The 21,572-nt window shown below is 34.7% G+C and overlaps 1 protein-coding gene across 1 annotated transcript in view; it reads left to right on the top strand.

Moving 5' to 3' along the window:
• The window catches only part of LOC106132378 (CUGBP Elav-like family member 4), a 467,880-nt gene that overhangs the window by 314,840 nt on the left and 131,468 nt on the right, over window positions 1–21,572 (top strand). The window contains exon 3 of the mRNA XM_060947645.1: window positions 19,565–19,690. Coding sequence (XP_060803628.1) covers window positions 19,565–19,690 — 126 coding nt within the window. The remainder of the gene's footprint in view (window positions 1–19,564; window positions 19,691–21,572) is intronic.

The raw sequence follows: 21,572 nt of genomic DNA, 5'->3' as shown, positions 1-21,572 counted from the left end.
CTTTAAGATAAAATTGAGATTCAAATAGTGACAGGTTGCTAGCCCATCGCAATCAAAAAAAAGAAGCACAAGTTTGTAAGCCTATCCCTTAGTCGCCTTTTACGACGTCCATGGGAAAGAAATGGAGTGGTCCTATTCTTTTTTGTATTGGTGCTGGGAACCACACGGCACTAGTATTTATAGTATATGCATTTTTATGGCAGAATTACTTTTTTTTCTACTTTTTAATCCTCCCCGTGTAGCTACACTTAAATGTGGTCTAACAGGTGTGCAGTTGGCTAATGCAGAACAAAATAATGGGGGGCTTCACTCCGACAGATAGTTGTCATTATAACGTCGTTTGTAACACGTCACATCATTTATTCACGCCATTTCTTGATTCATTTCGGTGAATTATTTAGAATGGGGCGCTTTTGCGTGTTGAGCTCTGTGGTTACTTTGCCGAGTTTAAAGAGGTATGTTTGGACGCATTTAAGTATGTAGTCAGTATTATGTTAATTTTATCCTTATTGCCCCCGCATTATGGATGCGCGACGCGGTTTTTATCGCGCGAAAAACTACCGCTGTTTCGCTTTTGAATATGATGTGAAGCGATAGTTTTTCGCGATGAAAACGGCGATGAGCGTCGGGGGTGGGAATCGTAAATTTAACATATACTACTACTAAGTCGCGCGTGTTTGTTACAAAAAATAATATGTAGCAAGTTGGGGCTGGTTGAAAAACAATATATCAGTGTGATGTTAAAAGCCTCAGTTTTATTTCACCGCTTCTTCAACAATCAGAAATGGAAAGTGGTTGTGTTACTTAACTTTTAAGTGTGATAGAAAAACGTTATGTTCTATTTCGTTAGCTTTCAATCAAAAATAACAAATTCGTTAATTTCGCATACTTTTTAAATTGTGTTCAAATTTTCACAATAACCACATTACATACATATATTTTTTTAAGGTTTTTAGTGAAAAAATTGTATTCTCTTCTTTTTCATAAATTATGCTCATTATAGATTAGTTACCTAAACTTCACCCAATAACTTATTTTGTTAAACATAAAGAAAGTCTAGTGGAATATAAGTCGGTGGCGAAGTAGATACTCTCAACAACAACAAGTTAAAAAAAGCAAAAACATTTCCAATATTTTATCTGTAATCGGTTAAAGCATGACATGAAGTCTAGTAGTATTATTCGCGTGTTCCGTTATCTTCCAACGGTGTGGACTGCTGGGACACTGACAAATCGAGCGATGCCGGGAGCAATAACCTAACGATACAACAAATAATAATCTGCACATAAAATTTATAGTGAGTGATAATTATTAATGTTGTTAAAACATATTTTAAATCCTATTTTTCGTATAAGATTCGATAATTTTTTTTTTTTTTGTAATGTTTTATGCAAATCTTATGTTTCATTTTCAGGTTAAACTTTGATGTCTGGAAATTTTGCTGTAGAGGCGATTATTGACAAGTCATGTTTTCAGGCGACAATACATATTTATAGTGAAAGACCTGTATCTGCTAAAGCCCACTTTTTATATTCCTCAAATAGTTGATGGGCATCGTCAGTAAAAAACATTATATATATACATATAATCACGTCTACATCTCTTGCAGGTTAGACAGAGCCAACAGACATCCACGGGAAAGAGATGAAGTGGTCCTATTCTTTTTCTATCTGTGCCGGTGTTGTATACACAGCTTAGTATTTGCCAAATACATTTCAGACAGTTAAATACAATTTTCCAGACAACACATCAGCAAATAAACAAAAGAACGCAATAATAAGCCAATCTATGACATAACTCGTACATAAATCGTTATGGGCATGGAATATGGCCACTCGCAAACTATAAATTTCCGAATGTCGGAATTTTCCCAACTCTACGTCGTAAATATTTTAAAGTTACGTACCTACGTAGGATAGTGACAAGGACTGTCGGCGGAGGTGGTCGCGGATACCCAGCGTAACTTGGGTTATAAAAGTTTGAACCCTCAATGTAGTGTTTGTTCTACTGTCCCCGCAGTCCGAGCTCGAAATTCAGGAGTCTGAGGAAGTTTTCCAATTTTTTTCGACAGATGACAGAATAGTTCATCTTCCCAAAGTAATATTATTTGATTGTTTCCGTTCCTTTATTTGGAAATATATACATACATATAATAAGTACATCTACATCCCTTTGCGGGGTAGATAGAGCCAACAGTCTTGAAAAGAATGAAATGCCACGTTCAGCAGTATAGCTTTATGATTGAATTGAAATAGTAATTAAATTAGTAGGTTACAGGTTGCTAGCCCTCCCAAGTTTAAAAGCCTATTATACCTTAGTTGCCTTTTACGACATCAATGGGAAAGTGACGAAGAGGTCCAATTATTTTTTATTAGTGCCGGGAATCGCACGGCACGAAATATCCGTATTATATAATATATAATGATATAATACTTGTACATGCATTTCATTTAAGATTAACGCTTATCAGCTTGGTATCAATATTTGATATAAGTAGCAATTATTGGTTTAAACAAACTCATTCATTATACTCGTACATACACACAAATATGTTCGGTATTCCTCTTGACAGTACAAATTCGCGTGTTTTTATCTATTATTTCACCAATTACGACTTTACCCGGATCCAACCTCTTGTTATCCACTCGCAAATGGCTTTGAGGGCAGGTTTCGTACCGTAATTCAATTTTGAACGTCTCTTAATGCCGTCCTTAGCCGGGGCAGCTTTTGGCGTAAGTCTAAAAGTTTTATTGGGATTGAGTGCCCGAGTCGAATTTACGAATATGTAAATTGTTTGAATAATTATTAGGTACATAGGTTTCTTTTGATTTTGTTGAAGTAAAACAAATTAACGATAACTAAATAACTTTCATTAGTATTCATATTCATTTTATCCAATGCTCGTGGTGACATAATGTCGATGAGAAACGTGCACATTCACGCTGTTATACCATAATCTTTACTAATATTGTAAAGCTGAAGAGTTTGTTTGTTTGTTTGAACGCGCTAATCTCAGGAACTACTGGTTCGAATGAAAAAATTATTTTTGTGTTGAATAGACCATTTTTCGAGGAAGGCTTTAGGCTATATAGCATCACGCTGCAACTATTAGGAGCGAAGAAATAATGCAAAATGTGAACAAAAATCAGGGAAATTATTCATCCTTGACTGCTTCAATGATGCCCAAAATAACTATTCCACGCGGCCGAAGTCGCGGGCACAGGTAGTCTAAGATACGATGGAGGTGTTTTATTACCCAACTCATCCTTGAATGCGATTTTGGGGTTTAAAGTTAAGACACCAACCGATGACTACAATCCTTACAGTGTTGTTTCATTCCAACACACTTTAGCAACTACGTCTGGTATTCTTTTTATATGATAATAGAAGGCCGACAACCAAAAATACGCGCACATATTCTCCCCCGGATATAGAATGAAAAAGTAACAGAATGATAAATAATAAAAAAAATAAGATACGATACGCCAATTATTTTTCATCTGCAGAAAAATAAAAATAGAATCGAATTCCCTTGGACATGGGCGGCGGGCGGGTGAATTATTTATGTGTTGGGTTCCGTACACACGTTCGGGACTTATAAATGAACGCATTTTAGCACTTATGACCCTTTAATAAATTATAAGTGAGATTCTCTCGTGATGGCCCGCGTCACGGAAGCCTTCTACGTAGTACACCCAAGTGATAAAGAAAAAACGGGATATATTAATTTTGAATTGCACAGTTTCTATACCGTGTGATGGCTTGATTTAGGATTTACTTGGTGCGAATTACCAAGTTATCGTAAACATGTTTTTTTCATTATTGGAATAAATTTGAACTGTTCTTATTCACTCTTGTTTAGATAGGTTCAAATTTAAAAAAAAAATTAAGCTGCCTTTATTTACAACTCATGTATGAAAAAAGACAAAGGTAGTGTGTGCCAGTTGCTTCTCATTTATATCATGCTATCGCACGGTGCAGAAAAATTGTCAAAGAAATATACTTTTTAGTTACAAAAAAGTCCCATAAGGTTATATAACGTGTGCACCCTTCTGCGGCTTAGTTCAACCGTTTTCTCGAAGGTCTAATTACAGAATGATTCGAACTGCTCACGATATACATAGAAGTTAAAAATCATCGCTCTATATATTATTATTATTTTATATTAGTACCACCATACATACATATGGTCACGACTATATCCATTGCGGGGTAGACAAGGTCAACAGTCTTGAAGAGAATGAAAGGCACGTTCAGCTGTATGGCATACATATATCATTTTGGAATAAGCAAAATTAAAACTTAAACTTCTTATAAAAAAGAAAAAAAGATGATAACAAACTAAAATAAAATTAACAAACTATACAGCCCCTACATAACATCAACTTGAGGGCGTGTGCCAATTGAGTGTGTTCAGTTGAATGAATTCAGTTAAACAGCTATCACTCACAAAATAATAACTATCCCACAAAGTGTCAATACACTATTAATTTTTTTCAGACTTGACTAAGTTTAACAATGGTAAATTATATTTTTTTCTAATTCATATTTGTTTTTTCTAAATTAAATGGAAAATTCACCGAATGCTTTCCAGACTATTATTTATTTTGTACCCAGTTTGAGTTAGAATAAAGATCATTTTCTGTCTTTACTTAGTCCGGGATTGGACCCGGTGGATTTTCCTTAGTAAATAAGTTAAGGACAAAAATGGACGAATAAGTATTGTTAGGTCGCCAAAGGAAATCTCTTGTACTTCTATCCAAGCAATGGTTATATCACAAAATTAAATTATTTGTTTAACACAAATAATTATGTTAATTAACTAAGTTTGCCACTGAGAGGCCACATTTAGCTTAGTTATGCTTATTATAAAAAATATATTGCCCCTTTTTCTGCTTATAGTGTAAGAGTCATTTTGACTTGATCTTTTAGCAGAACGTTCCCGATTTAATCAAAAGTTTGATTTCACCTTCTTAAATATACTGCATCAAACGCCATCATGACGCCACCATTCTTAAAAGGAATTTTAAAGTTTTCATATTTCGGAACGATTAAAATATTTCAAAAAATATGCAACACAGAGCTGCCAGCATTAAAAATGTATTTCCAACAATTTAATAAAGGAGTCTACTCCAAAATGCTCGCGATTTAAAAAAATGGAACGTATTCTCGCTTTGAAACTGCAAGACCGTTTTCTATGGACTAAACCTGAGAAAAAAAAATATCAAAAACGTTTCCACATTTCTCCCGCGGCAAGTTGGACTTGAAAAAGAAACGAAGCAAGAACGCGATGATGGAGACTAACAAAAACAATTTTCCTGTAAGTATCGTGAGTTGCGCGAATAACTGCTATTAGCACTTTAAGAAAATGCTGCTGTAGAAAGCATCAGATATATATATATATATATCACCTTAAGTTGTTTATTGTATGCATACAAATATCACGGCTAGCTTACAAGGTGAGCATTATAATCACAAGACTTGACTTGAATTCATACCGCGGTGAATGACTTGTGGTCCGAATTGTCTACAGACCAGTTTAAAATATATTTTTATACATAGCAATAGTATTTAATAAACATTGAAGACACGAAGGGAAAAAACAATGCAGACTGCAGAGCTCTTGATAGTGAAAAGATAGATATAGCCTTTGCCTACACCTCCAGAAAAGATTAGAAATATTACAGCCCATAAGGATTTATTATTAACAAAAGACTGAAAATTTTCATGAATGAATTCACCAATAGCCTTCTTCATGCATTGAATATCGCTAATACTATAATAATACATTCTTTCATCGCGACATAATAGGACCCCGATTGCAACCATACTTTGAGCACGTACAGTATGTAAAGAAAGTAATATGATGGGCCTTGGAACTCATTTTGAGATTAATATGTCCCGGGCAGGCTTTGCATGCCGGCTTCGAGAAATGTATTACAAAATCCACTCGTTTCAGATTTTGCTGGACGATTTGTTCTCATAAAATGGCATTTATTTATATGGAAAAGGTTGAAAATTATATTTTGTTTCTACATTGTATAAAAGGGAAGCATTCTTTTTAACATAATATTTATTGTGTCAATGTAAAACAAAATATAAAGAAATTCATCATTTTGTTTTTATTTTGAGATAAATCAGTGCAAAATAAATAAATATAAATAGTCTTGATTTTTTTATAATTTGGTTTACATGTGTGTCTCGGCACTATAGACATAAAGTTCTTTTCTTTGCGTAGGTCAGACAGGAGTCACTCTATGTAAAAACCAAACATGACCACTAGGTACACAATCATAGTCATAGTCAGAACATGGTGCGTGCTCCTCTATAGAGAGGTCGGGACGCATCTGGAACTAGCACCAGGAACCAGGAAGATGATGACAGATGACAGTCATCTAACCTGATAAAATTAAAATTCTATTAAACAGTCCCCGTTCAATATGTGGCTTCACAATTTAAGGGCGGCGGTATTCGCAACATTGTGACGGCCATTTTAACGTTATACTTGCGATTTATTGGAGCTATTAACATGGAAATAATAATTCCCCGGTTTATCGTCTATAAAACATTTTAATATCAGCCCGTTTGATAAATAATTCAATCTCTAGATGTTCAGTTACTGGTGTGAATATAACTGTTTTGATGGTGCTTTTACACGTGCAATCTGAAGCTCTGTGTGGCCCGTGAGGGATAAAGACGTGGTAAATAATATATTAGTTGAAACACTACATCATTATCGCAGTTACTGTTTATGATGGAGATATCCGTAATCGTCGAATATGTATCAAAATAGTAATGAGTGTTAAGAAAGCAGAGGAGGTCTGTTAAGCTTACAGAAGTTTAATCTTACCTATTCGGCCACCGACGCTTAACTTATTTGCCGATGCATCTTTCATCTTAATTCGCAAATGCCATAAATTTAATCCACTCCACGTACACACCAATCCCCCACTTAAGCCGTGTACATTATGTAATACAAACTTTACAGCACAGACATCGAGAAACTACCTAATTGAAAAGTTATAAACGTCAAGTGCTCTCAAAGTAGAAAATGTTCTTCCAAATTCATACAACTGATAAGTTATTCAGGCAGCACAAATAATAAATGATGTAGTACGTAATTTGAAATGTAAGGTGACCTTCGTCAACTTCGTGCATTTGAAATGCATTAATAATGGAATATGAGTGGTAGCACTCTTAAGATGTGGCTCGGAATTATATTTTTATTTATTGAAAATTCGAGCGCGTTTGACCTCAATCTGACTGACGGTGAGCAAGATGTAGTTAGGGTTCACGCAAGCTCAAAATAATACTTATTCACACTCGCCTGTATCTCTAAATTGTAGGCGTTTAACCCGTAAAAAAAACGTTTTATTTCAAGTCCCTATAGAACAGTAACCACTTTCAGATCATTCAAATTTTAGCTTCGTCCAAAACTCGGTTTTACCTGTACTTTTTCCATCGACAACTCAGTTATTTTTCTCTGTCGCATCCTTGGAAGGAACCCAGGAGGTGAATAAAAGATGTTTAAATTAATATTATCAAAAATTAATATGTCGTCGTGACATCTATACTTTAGATCATACTCGTAACTCCCAACAGATTCATTGTCATCGCTCCCTATAATTTCAACATCATATTTCATTATCAGCAAATAAATTAATTAAACCCTAAACAGATAGTATCGGTGTTATTGAACAATCAATGGCACAATGTAATCGGCCGGGATCGAACCCGGAACGTTATTGTTGTGTGCCCACACCCCGGCGACTGTGCCATTAACGGGGACCCCGTAAATTCATTATTAAATTTAATGGGAGTTGAGATTATAAACCTTGATATATGGGTTTATTATCTACTTGGATTGGCGATTTGAATTTGGTTACGTAATCATGTTTGCCAGTGACTTCAACTTCAGATTTTGTGGTGTAATGGTCTTGTGACTTCATAAAAGTCCCCGGTTTGATTCCCGCTCCGTTCTTAACCGCTGCCAGAATATTATAGTAGAAATTCGTACAAGTTATTATTTGGTAATTGGTTAACACATTATTAAACTAATTCTATAAAAAAAAAACAACAAAATGAGTTACGTGTATCTTAGTACTAAGGTTCGTAACAATTTGAATTACTAAAATGAAATTTATTTTAATAACACAAAAAAACATACAAAGCAGAAGTTACTCCTTCGTAAACTGACTCCCAAAGATGACTACTGAGTCGTATGCACTGAAATGATGACTTATTAAAAATAAAAATATAATATACTTATTAAAAAAAATATTTTAGATGACAACAGAGAATAAAATGGCTCCACTTCAAACTGAGCGTGACATCTTCAAACAAATTTTTGCCCGGCCGTGATTAACCGTCATCGTTCTATTCTGCCTGAGCAATTTTCATTAAGGCATCATTAAGGAGTGCTGGAAACTTTTGGAGTATGCCTCTTATCCCGTTGGACGGAACCCCTGTCCCGGTTGATTAATTTACGTGGCTTACCTTCGCTGCACAACCCATTGTAGCCTAGAAGAGTGATGTGCCATGAAAGATTATTTTCCCTGACGTTTGATAAGTCGTATGTGATGAAAGATGAGGTCTTGGCATGTGTGATGAATTATTTTTTTGTAGACACAGGTGCGAGTGTACCGAAGTTAGTTAGATGAGTTTTAAAGGTCAATTTGATTTTTGATCCTAGGTAAATCGACATCGTTTGAAAGTTAGTCTGTTATTCAGGGTTCATTCAACACCTGAGAGACATTGGATGTTTTTATTATATCTATGAAAAGACGATTTATACCCAAATCCAGAAAAAAAGCTAATTTTCTCGGTTTTAGGTACCGTACTTATACTCGTATTATCCGTGAATATCATTCATTCCACTATTGTAAAGTTTTATTCTTTCCTTTCCTAATCTCAAAAAATGTCATTTCCAGTAGCGTGTTCCACCGTCCCGCAGACGAAGGCGTGTTTCTCGGAGGCGTGTTTAAACGTGGCCACGTGACAGAAGGTGTCACGCCAGACGCCGTGACACGACCATTCGTCAATGTTTGTTTTGGTTATCTTCGTTCGCTCCGTTTAATTTATTGCCCGTCTATTTGGGGGAGACCATTAATAGTATGCTATGAGCTTGCCCTTTTAGGCAGTAGAATGTTAAAATAGCTCTCCATATTTTCTGGTGTCTTTTTTTTATTAATTTTCAATTTAGGCACCAACAATTTGGGCGTCAAAATTACTATGCCCATATAAAGTTTACAGGCAAGATAGTTGAACGTTAAAATTTTGCCAAATCATTTCAAGGCGTGCACATGCTATATAATAGTTTGAACGCCAAGAGCTGGGAATTTAAACTACATACTCGTACATACAATCTCTTTCCCTGAGTGGTAAGCAGCTAGGCTGCATTATTTCACTTGCCATGATCCCTAAATTTTTATTTTGCTTCACCATGTATATTCATGCAAGCTCTTTAGGTATATATGTAAGACTCATTTGGAGTATATATCGAAATATAAATTAAACGAAAATGCCACTAATTCAGTAAACACAATTGGAGTAAAAGTAAACCTTCTCCCCCATACGAAGCTCATGTCCATTGGCTTAAAGTGTTGCCAAAATGTTTTCCCGCTGTACAGCGTTCGTACAATAATTGCAACTCATAATTTTGGACATGGCCTACAAAAGTTTTTATCGCGAACAATTAAAACGCGAGGGTGTAGGATGTAACGTATGTAACAATTCACTTTTAGTTGTTTTGTGTACGAGTGGGCGAAATATGCCAATCGTTTTGCTTTGTTCTATCACTTTGTTATGATACATACATATTATGACGTCTACATCCCTTGCATGGTAGACAGAGCCAACAGTATTAAAAAACTGATTCAAAAGACAATCTGTAGATCAAGAATGATCAAAACCGGAAAAATTACAACGTGTAATAATTACAAACATATTATTTTTATTAAAGAAAATGTCTTGAACTTAGTACTTAAGTCGTCTATTACAAAAAAGCTTCCATGCTGGGTAAACATAGCGTGCACCGGCTGCTTCTTTTCCCGTATATATTGTAAAAGTCAATCAAGGGAAAGGTCTATAATATGTTTGTACGAATCTTTCTATTATATCATATCATTTATACATTTCGACGGCCTCTGTGGCGCACTAGTAGTGCGTTTGTGTGTGACCACGGAGGTCCCGGATTCGAATCCCGGGCATGATAACAAACGAACTTTTTCTTATTGGCCTAGGCCTTATATGTTAGTATTAATTTTAAGATGTATCGTTGAGTTAGTATTTCGTAACACAAGTTTCGAACTTACTTCGAGGCTAACTCAATCTGTTTAATTTGTCCCCTATATATTTATTTATTTCATGTTGCTTAAGAGTTTTCTGTGGTATTTGCAGAAAAGCACGCAGGTAATGTCGCGGGAAAAGCCAATAATATCCATAAATTTAGATAATTCGTGCCACAGTAGATCAAACGTCCCAATTAAGTGTAACCACGCTTCACTACTCTGAACTATGTATTTCGAAGCTTAAACCCTGTTTGAACGCATATTTGGTCATTTGACGGGTTGAAGTTGTATCATAAATGGAAATTAACGGATATAATTTGGTATTTTGACACAGGCGATTTTATCGATTAAACATGAAATAAATGTATTTACAAGAAAAAAACTAAAGATCTGCACACCTACAGAAAAGGATCTAGAAATCTTATTGTTAAGAATTTGACTATGGAAATCAATTATAAAAAAAGACTTTCATATCTCTTTCCTGGCAAAATATGATAAACATAAAATGTATTATTTGGTAATGAAAGCGAAACTATGTCATGCGTACATTCTCAGCGGTATTTAAAAAAAAATAATTATATTATTATATCTCGAAATACGAAAGTCTGCTTATTTGTTCCGCTTTATGTCTTAATCGCTTCACCAATTTTAATATATTATTATAAGTTTTAATATATTATTTATCCACGTGGGAAATTCCCACGGAAACATAACCCTGTACAAAAACAAGTCTTAAAATTTAGCTTTATTTATAAAACACCGGTATAAAAGGTAGTCATGAGACAACACCTCTTAGTTTCGGTGAATTTAAATGATTTTCGGTTCTCATCAAGCGCTTATCAGATTAGTGGGGGGCGTTGCGGTAAATAACCGAGCTAGGGAGGGGCCTCGCAACTTACAATGATATTAGACACCGGAATTTAACGGTTCAACGACATTCTGCGTGGGTATCCGTCAAAATTCATGAGAACGCTCGCGTAGGATTTAACGGAATTGAGGTATTTCGGTATCTATTTGAAATATTATAGAACATTGTTTTTTTTTTCTTTGTTTGGGTCGCTAACTGTCCAATTAGTATCAAATTCACGATGATACATTTCATATTGCAATTCGAGTACCATTTATTCCTTGTTGTGAGATGTGCCTAAAATTAATGAAATTTACAACAAAAACTACTTATTTTATAAGACAACCAGCTAACAAAAACACAAAACTAAAATATATCCCGCAGAAAATCAATAGTACACCATATAAATGGAGAATGTACGAGTAGACATACAACATTATATTGTAAGTTGATACTGCAAATCCGAGTCACCTGTGTTGGCGACATGTTATAGAGACGTCAGTTCGATTGCTTTTACCGAAAGATGTACGAGCGATATCGAGACATCGAATAAAATAAATCTCGATTTACGAAACGACTCGGGACTCGGGACAGATCGAAATACAAAATAATACGCGTTCGGTATTGAACAGTAGTGAGAATTTGAAATGATCGAGTTCAGTCTAAAGGTTGTACGCTTTTTATTTAACGAATCTAAATTTTATATTAAAACTAATTGATACATGGAACAATTTTTTTTTTGGAAAGTTTTCTTAATTCTTTCGTAGATAGCTTAGTAATTTCAACTACCATGACTAACTAAAAGAGGTCAAGTTGGAGAAGTAAACTGTAATTTCCGACATCCGCCATTGGTTCCAACTTAAGAGCACCGCTATGAAGAATGTCAATCGCTATTTTTAAGTAAAAAAACTGCACTCGACTTCAAAAAAGACCTGAAAGGAAAAATTCAATGAAATATATTTACTTGTACTTTGATTCATTTTGTTTAGATTAGTTTCTTTTTTAACTTACGTTTCTTACTTCGTTAATAGGACAAGAATCTATAACCACCTTTTTCCCTATATCACGCCACACATTCACTTCGTCCTTCCCTATTCAATTACCAACTGTGTAGTTACAGAATCATTTGTTAACCTCAAATATTGTTCCCAATGACAATACGTCGTCGAACAATAGACCGCACCAGACTAGACATAAACGCTATAGGAAGAACGGTATTCTATCAAGTAAATTCATTTGGCGATCCGCTGAACTCTCCCACTTGCGCCCGAGTCCCTCGTCTTTGTCCCAAGACACCTGTGCGACCTCCAATTATCAGTGTAATTGGCTATTCAAGTTGGTGCGATGGAGCGGGCATGGCATCGCTAATTAATGGAATCAACTGAACATTGAAAATTTCTTCGTTAAACCTACAAGCAATTACGAGAGTTCGCGTTGTAAGGAATGACCTTAATTGTGCTTAGCATCGAGTTGTGTATTATACTCGGGGGAATTTTGAGTTATACTAATTGGGCTTTGAGCTACGCATCTGATATAGAAGTGAGGATATGGATGAGATTAAATTATCGGACTTTTAACCGGATATGATTTAAAATGTTTATTTTACACATAAAGAACCCAGTGATGATGTTAATCGTGACGATGAAGTTGTAAATGTAGGCGTTTAAAATCATTCCCTCAATAATATACCTGCTAAAACTGAGGTTAAGTACACACAAGTATACGTACAAGATTCAAATAACATCAAAGTAACAATAGTTTTAAAACAATAAAAAAGAAACTTAACCTTACAAGATATAAAGTATAAAACACAATAAAACCAAACAGAAAAATCGAAATCCAGATCTCTTTTTTACATCATTTGTATCAATAATTTATTTGCTATAAACAGAGTTGTTACATTGTCATACAATCTACATTTCAGTTCGCATAGGACTGTTACGCGCGTACTTAAATTGAATGATACCGTCCAAATCCCGATTTACAAGCGAGCTGAGCTTATAAAACTCATCCCAGTGCCGATTGCTGTATCCGATGTGCAAAATAAAACAGGATTCGGGTCGATCCACTGCTAATGTACCATGAAACCTATCAATAATCTGGCAAACCCTCATAAATTTGCGTTACAGCCAATGGTATCCCTCCGCGCAAACAATATGTACATATGATGGATCACGGTTCTGATACGAAGGTGCAAGCGAACCTTGTTTTCTGAATATTTTATGTATTCCATTTTTACCTGTTTGGTAATAATTTTGGAGATATTTTTCGGAATGGAACGTGAGTATGAGTACTATTTCTCGTTCCAGATGCAAATCTTATCAATTATTTTTTTCTGATTAATATATAATTATATTATTTTGTATTCTGTATTTGAATATAATCTTATTATAAGATTATAAAGAAACCTGTACATTTAAACAACTGAATGTGTAGGTAAACATGATCCAAGCTGTTTAGTGTAAGCGCATTTTTACAATTCTTTTTTTATTCACAAAGACTTTCAGTTTAATGTACCTACGTTTAACAACATGTTTGCTGTAAAATTGCTATCAAACGTTTCCTCAATTTCTCTTCTTTAGCAACTCCATATAATAATATCATAACGGTTACCTAAACGATTACGGCTATATCCGAACGTCGATTGCAAAACTCAAATATGAGTGCATTAACATTTATTTGCGATGGAGTCCGGAGTCAGTCAACAAGCAAAGAAGAGTGGCTGGAACTCAAATAGCTCATAGTCATAACAATAGCTTGGGTTTCAAATTGACGGTACCCATTCCGTTTCGATGGCGACCGATAAATTTAATTCCTTTGCTCGTTCCTTTTAAAATGCTCATTTTGTATTTCCTTCACGTTCGAACTTTAAACTCATAAATACATGTAACGGATTTATTGAGACTTAAGTTTTCGAGCCATAAATAACATTAGAAGGGATATGAAAACTTCAATAAAGTGTTTCTCATGTTGTACATGAGTCAAAATACTCGTAGAGCTCTCACTGTTTTTAGTCAACACTGACCAATGACTAAAATTATTTGCATGGTCTGAACGAAAGATAAAAAAGTACACTGCAGAAGGTCTTTCTTTTTATTTTCATGAGGTTCACGTGATATCATTCTGTTTTAATTTAATAGGAATTTCCATTTAGATTTCTAAATCCCGATGTAACGTTTCGTTGTGACTATCAACGATTTAGTGCCAAAGATCGTTGTTCCATCAAAAACCAAAGAAAACAAAAGACTAGTCCCGTCATGCCGAAAACCACACGACTAACTAAACACCTTTCATAACGCTTATTAATATTAACCGCCCAAATACTAATAATTTAACATCTAATCTACAATGCAGTGACCTGTGGCCGCGGCCTTATTATCCGCTGCGAAATTATCTCAATTTAGATGGTCATTAGTGGCGTCGCACGGGAGAGATACCGCCGACCGGCATAAATCCGAATTTAATAGCCGTTAATATATCCGAATGTTTTAAGACACGTATCCGAACGTGTGGATGGCCCTTTGTGTACTGGAATTATTCAGATTTTAAATAAAGATTGTATACACGTTACAGCTATAGATAATTTCGCAAATACAGATACGTTAGTGTGTTGGACATCACTACTCTATATTCAAATTTTCTTAAGGATGTCTAATTGTGCATAGACTAAGTTATAGATTAATTTTCTAATGTTTTATTTATTTATACTTAAAAGGACAAAAAAACATACACGCGATTATGCGAATTACTTATGTATATAAGTAGTAAATTGGTCAATATTAAAAAGTTCACCTTAATATCGTAAATATATAAATCACACCTATTTTCCTTGCAAAGTAGACAAAGCCTTATCAGTCTTGAAAATACTGATAGGCCACATTCAACTGTTTGGCTTAATGATATAACTGAGATTCAAATAGTGACAGTTTGCTAGCCCATCGCCTAAAATAAGAATCTTATATTCGATGTTTATAAGCCAATCCCTTCCAATCGCCTTTTACGACATCCATGAACGAGATATATGTATAATAATAATAATATAATAATAATCATTTATTTCTCTCCACAAAACAAGTGATAAAGTGAGATGGAGAGGTTCTTTACCTTTTCTTATTGGTACCTAGAACCACACGGCGCCAACTATCTAAAATCTCAAAATAGCATCAAGTATTCGAACCAAAATTAACTAAAGGTTATTCCAATTACAATGTACTATATAAGAGCTGGCTCATCAAATAAACACGACCTAGACTACCATAATAACTCCGACCTTTAACACACTACACATCCAATGGTTATTTTTAACAACCTATCACATACGTCTACTTCGGTACGATAGTAATTTTCTATTGACAATTCAATGATAATGATGTTAGTAAATTACATTTTGTGATCTGTTACTAGATTGTAGGTTCATGATAACTTTATTATTTTTATATTGTAATATATGTTTATATGTGTTTTTAATAACTTTATTGAGCCTTAAGAAACAACCGTGTGGTTTCTAGCTAATAGAAAAAAATAATAAGACCACTCCATCTCTTTCCCGTGGATGTCGTAAAAGTCGACTAAGGGAAAGGCTTATAAACTCTGGATTTTTCTTTTAGCAACCTGTCACTATTTCAATCAAAATTTTATCATTAAGCCAAACAGCTGTACTTGGAGCTATCAGACTTTTCAATACTGTTTGCTCTGTCTACCCCGCAAGAGATACAGACGTGATTATATGTTATGTTACAGCACTTTCATATCGTTTGTTACATTTACATTTATTATTTCCACATGCGTTAAACGAAATAACTGAACATCAAGAGAATCAAATCAAATAAGAAGCTGATAATGTGACTGGACACTGTGCCGTGTGGTTCCCGGCACCATTACAAAAAAGAATAGGACCACTCCATCTCTTTCCCACGGATGTCGTAAAAGGCGACTAAGGGATAGGCTTATAAACTTGGGATTCCTCTTTTCGGCGATGGGCTAGCAACCTGTCACTATTTGAATCTCAATTCTATCACAAAGCCAAACAGCTGAGCGTGGCCTATCAGTCTTTTCAAGACTGGTGGCTCTGTCTACCCCGCTAGTGATATAGACGTAATCATATGTATGTATGTATGTAATGTGACTAGAAATGCGCTTTGAAAAATAAATATACAGACGTTAATAAGCTCAAAATTTTACAACTAATCTACATCACTATTTGCAGTTTCCACGTTCGCAGACTTGCACAGCATCAAAGTACTCGTGCAAAGTAATCGCAAATGCTTTTGTAAATTATCTCATAAAACAAAGTTAGCGGAAAAGACAACAGTTCTGGTTTAGGCAGCTTTTTTAGTTTACTTAAACTTTTAATAATATACAGATACATACATACATGTACTCACGTCTATATCCCATGCGGGGTAGTCAGAGCCAACAGTCTTAAAAGACAGATTGGCCACGTTCAGCTGTTTGGCTTAATGGTAGAATTGAGATACAGATACACATTTTAGTAATATCCATTTCAAAGAGTAAAGGTATCTTGATGTATTCTTATCTTTAGGAATTTCTTATCATTAAAAATCCTACTTATTTGGATATTTAGAACAATATTTCTAATAATGGACGGAATGTTGTAAAAATTGAAGCTTATTACGTACAAAAAAGGTAATACGCATACGCAACCCTTCGTGCACCAGTCCAATTCATATTTGGTAAAAATTTTTTTAATGAAAGGTCAATGAAATTCAATTTTTTTTTTCTACAGCTCCTATTGAAAAAACGTTCAGAATTTAAGACTCACAAATCCTATGTCTCCCAATCACAGAGCTACTAAATGGTGCGATGGAGTAAACGTGTGTAGCTTATTTTTGTGTTACAGGGGGCGACGGAAGACGACGCGCGTAGGCGGAGCCAGGTAGCGTTTGTTGTGCGTGCCCTAGGCTGTACTGTTGTCACTGTTTGTCAATAGAGCGCGAAGTGAGCTAGTTCCACGTTGAATCTACCTAGTGCGCCTTGCTTACTCCATATTTTTTGTTCACCTTGATCCTTGTACTGTGTTGTATGACTGTAATGTTTTCGCTTTTAATTTTGAGTACTTGTTTTTTTTTTTTGTTTATTTTATCAATTATTTTATTTATCGACATTTTAGGTATTGTACTTGTAATGTATTAGTTTCCAAGGCGCACAAAATACACGAGGTAGATTCGACATCGAACATAAACACACTCACTCTGCACTTAGTTATCGTCGTGCTGTAAAAATATTTTTATTTTCCTCTTAATTTCGGTACTTAGTGTGGATTTATGTTATTCTGTCATTAATTTATTAAAATCACTCTGATTTCTGTAAAGAGCCCCAACCGATACGCCCAAAATTTGTAAGCATCGTGATGATTGGAACATGATCTGGTGACGCGAACCACAAAGCTCGAACAGAAGTCTTTTGAAGTTGAACTAATCGAAAGTTTGACCCCCGAGGGTTCAGTAGTCCACTAGCGAATCCCTAGCTCCTTTATGTGTGATCATCCTTTTGATTTATGTGAAAAGTTTCCTACTGAACCCTCTAAGTTATCACCATTGCAACATTAGTGTAATGTGCTAATTTTTTATGTGTTGAAATGGGTTTGGATTTTGTTCGTTGTCTCATTAACTAAAACTGTGTGTTATTTGTGTTATAGCGAGCTATGGTTGTATGTTCTCATGGTGATAAGTGGTGAGAGTGGGGTCGTGGGGTCGCAGGGTTGCCAATTCGAGCGCCCCTCAAACAGATAGGGCGCTGTTGATTCTACAAATTGGGTGTAAACATGCCCAGAGATTGGTGATAAGCTTGTTTGGGATGGAGGTAAAATAATACTATTTGAAAATCAATTTCGTACTGTTTTCAAATTTACTAAAAACATGAAATATTATGATGGCTACGCATATAAAAAATATTTATGTTTAATATTATTAGCTATTTCACTTTAAAAATAAATGTTCCGATATTGAAAGGAACGTTTAAAATGGCAAGCTTATCCTCAAATGGGCGTTCTAAATTTTAATCAAATCGATTTCCCTCTATCTTCTTTCCAACATTGACAACAGTAGCAACTTAGAGCGAGCGCACACGACGCTGCTTATGTGATTACGCATACTACTAAATGCTGCCAATACTATCTGTTAAATATTAACATTAAAAAGTAAAAAGTTACTGTCTGAATTTTTATTGACGTAATCTTTGTATACTTTTTTATATTTTTTTGTAATTTGAAAAGAATAAACGTTGATGTAGTATGCGCGATTACGTTACCTGTCATAAAATTATGAAAGATGGCTTGCACTTTTAAGACAATATGATTGAGATCCTACTACACAGATTACATCTTGCTAGACCTGTTTTTTTACAGAAAGATGAGAACATCTTTCTTTTAAAATAAAAATGAAATGTGTTATTAGTAACATTATGTTATTTACTCGAGTCTAACACTCTTTTGTTAATATGTTCATAACATTTAATAAATATGAAAGCTCGTTGAGAACATCACATATCCTGATATGATCTAAAATAGACTGCAATCATACATTTTCTCTTAAGGTATCTAGCTAGATGTGTCACTAATTAATTATGAACAAACAAAATTTCTCAAATAAATTTTGTAAACGACAATTGTAAGCCGTTGCTCATACTAACGTGGCGTCCATTGTAGCAACTGTGGCGCCACAAAAAGTGGCGTTGTGTACGCGTGCGTGTTCCGTTATGCGCCACAGCGCCCTGTCGCTTCCAGGGTTAACCTCCGGAGCTCCGTGTCTTCTGGTCCGTCGCTCCACGCACCACCTGGGCTTATGTGGTGGTGTTATTAAAAATGGTAAAGTTTAATTACCTATGTTTTTATAAAAAATCTTGATCAAGAAAACTCAAGAATCTTTCGTAAGTTTATTGAGATTTTCTTTGAAAGAAGTGGACGATAACCAAAATTTACATAGTAGGAGGAATTCGTGATACAATTTGAATTTAAATTTTATATCTGAAACGTAAATAGCCATGAAGATAATTACTTGTTAAAATATAATAATTTAAAAATGACATAAACTTATAAACATTGGCATTTTTGTAATGAGAGAGCATTTTGTTAGTGCCCTTGAATGCCATTTTTTTCATTTTATTCAGCATCCATCTTGCTGTGTGTAGTCTCCGAGTTTACTGACTTTCCCAATTAGAAAAGACGTGATATTTGTAATGCATCAACAACTCAAAAATCTCTTAAAACCAACGTTAGACTTCTGATAATGTATCTTAAACTAATCATGCTACAAAATCCATTAATTATCAAAGAAAATCTTTATAAAATCACTTATACTGAATTCTTAATTACGGAATAAACTAAACGCCAAAAACATAGGTAAAAACCTTTACCTCCCCAATTGTCGTTCAGAAAACAATGGAATAATTTGATATTATTTCGCCACAGATCGAAAGCTGTTCGTTGGCATGCTGAGCAAACAACAGACAGAAGAGGATGTTCGGCAGTTGTTCACACCGTTCGGAACTATAGAAGAGTGCTCCATACTGCGAGGTCCCGACGGGGCGAGTAAAGGTACGTCACTTATCAATACAAGTTTTCTATCCATTATTCTATATTAAGTCTCGGTTACGTCTTAACCTTACTCTAGAGCTATGATAAGATTCTTCCTATTACAATCGCAAATATATAAGACGACGCCACGACACGTCATTTGACATACAAAAATTGTTTCGTTATGACTTAAAGCTGAGGATACCAGAACAGTCTAAGTGGGAGATTTTTTTTTGTTTTTCAAAAGCTGTTTTTCAGTTTTGAAGCGTGACCGCTGAGGGGCGATTGTAACACGTTAAGAAGAAAGTGAATACAATGACGAGATTGCCTGTTTATTTATTATTTCATTGACCTAATCTTTTAGTACAATTAAAGGAACAAACTCTAATTATGTCCTCTTCATATAATTTAATTTGAATAGCTGCAAAAATCAATTAACTCTAGCCAAGTGAGGTTCACACAAAAATAGGTCAATTGTGAACATCGCATAAAACAGTCATTCAAGCGTGTTCGTCTATCGCACAACATGGCGTCGCCACACGCAACTTTAATTTAATTTCGTCAATTCCTACCCATCTCGGAATCGTCGGTTTTAATTGAGTTCCAGCCGTAAAGCCGACATTGCTAAGCGGACTGTTGGCCGTCTAAGCGGCTGTTTTTATGTACTCATTAAGCTTTTTACGCCCGCCAACTCATTATTGGACGATAAAGTTATTAAGTGCAGATGTACTTAACAGCGAAATGTTAATTTGAGTAATCCGCGCGCTGCGGTAGATGATAAACATTTTACGCGACTCTTCAGATTTGAATGCATGTTGGAAATGAATTATTATAATTGTTGGCATTTTATTAACAGATTAAATTAAGTCGTATCTTTTACTGTAGAGATATAATATGACAATGAAAACGAATAGCTATATCCCAGAATTTATGAGTTTAAACATTATTTTGGCTTACTAATGCTTTTGATTTTATAGTATTCTAGTAGTACATACAGTGAAATTGTCTTCTACATAAAGTTTATGCTTTGATACTAAAAACTTGCTACATTTTTCCAGTTCTGCTTTTCCATAAAAGAGAAACGTTATTATTTATTATATTTCTACTGTAAAGTATTTTTTATCAAAAAATGAGGCAATATTATTACATAGTTTACACGATCAATTGCATTCCTGGCCCCTAAAAATATAAACTCAAATATATTTCATCATTAAAACTACTTAGTAGGTAGTACGTGCTCCAGTTCTTAAACATAAATACCTTTTATGAACACCTCTCGGCAACTTATTAATTAACTAATTCAAACCTTAAAAAAGGGCGGCTGAACAAAATCGTAATTTTAAATTAGACCTTAATAAACCCGCAACTGTAAGTACTTAACAAATTATGAAAAAAGGGTCGTTAGTCTATGACCCTGTTAATTACGTAGATAATTAGCTTATTATCGCAGGATTGTACTTATGAAGTGGAAAACGGAAACCACGTTACAGAGATAATGACTTTCACCGCAGCACCCTAACGAAATATTTGAAACTGAATATTATAATAGCGCCTTACAAAAAGTGAGTGAGTACCAAGTACTTTCGGATTGGAATCAGGACAATTTTTGCAAAATGACATGTCGTAATAATTATAATATTACTTAAAAAAACTTACATTAAGAAATATTAAGTATATGTATAAAACCGACTATGACTACGACTTAGGCGTGTTAAAGTCAAGTTACTTTAAGCGATTCTTGCATGATCTTCATCATCACCCTTTAATGAGAAATCTCATACCTACATTGTTCCATTTAGTCTTTTTACTCTCATTGAAACAGCATCAAATCGAATGGGAGAAAATTCTGATGAAAGTTCAGGTCAACATACATATATTCTAAGTCGCAAAGTCTGGCATGCCC

This window comes from Amyelois transitella, chromosome 14, assembly GCF_032362555.1.
Source record: "Amyelois transitella isolate CPQ chromosome 14, ilAmyTran1.1, whole genome shotgun sequence".
In the NCBI taxonomy this organism is placed as follows: domain Eukaryota; kingdom Metazoa; phylum Arthropoda; class Insecta; order Lepidoptera; family Pyralidae; genus Amyelois; species Amyelois transitella.
Note: the sequence above shows the minus strand (reverse complement) of the source record. Positions and strands in the feature narration are given on the sequence as shown.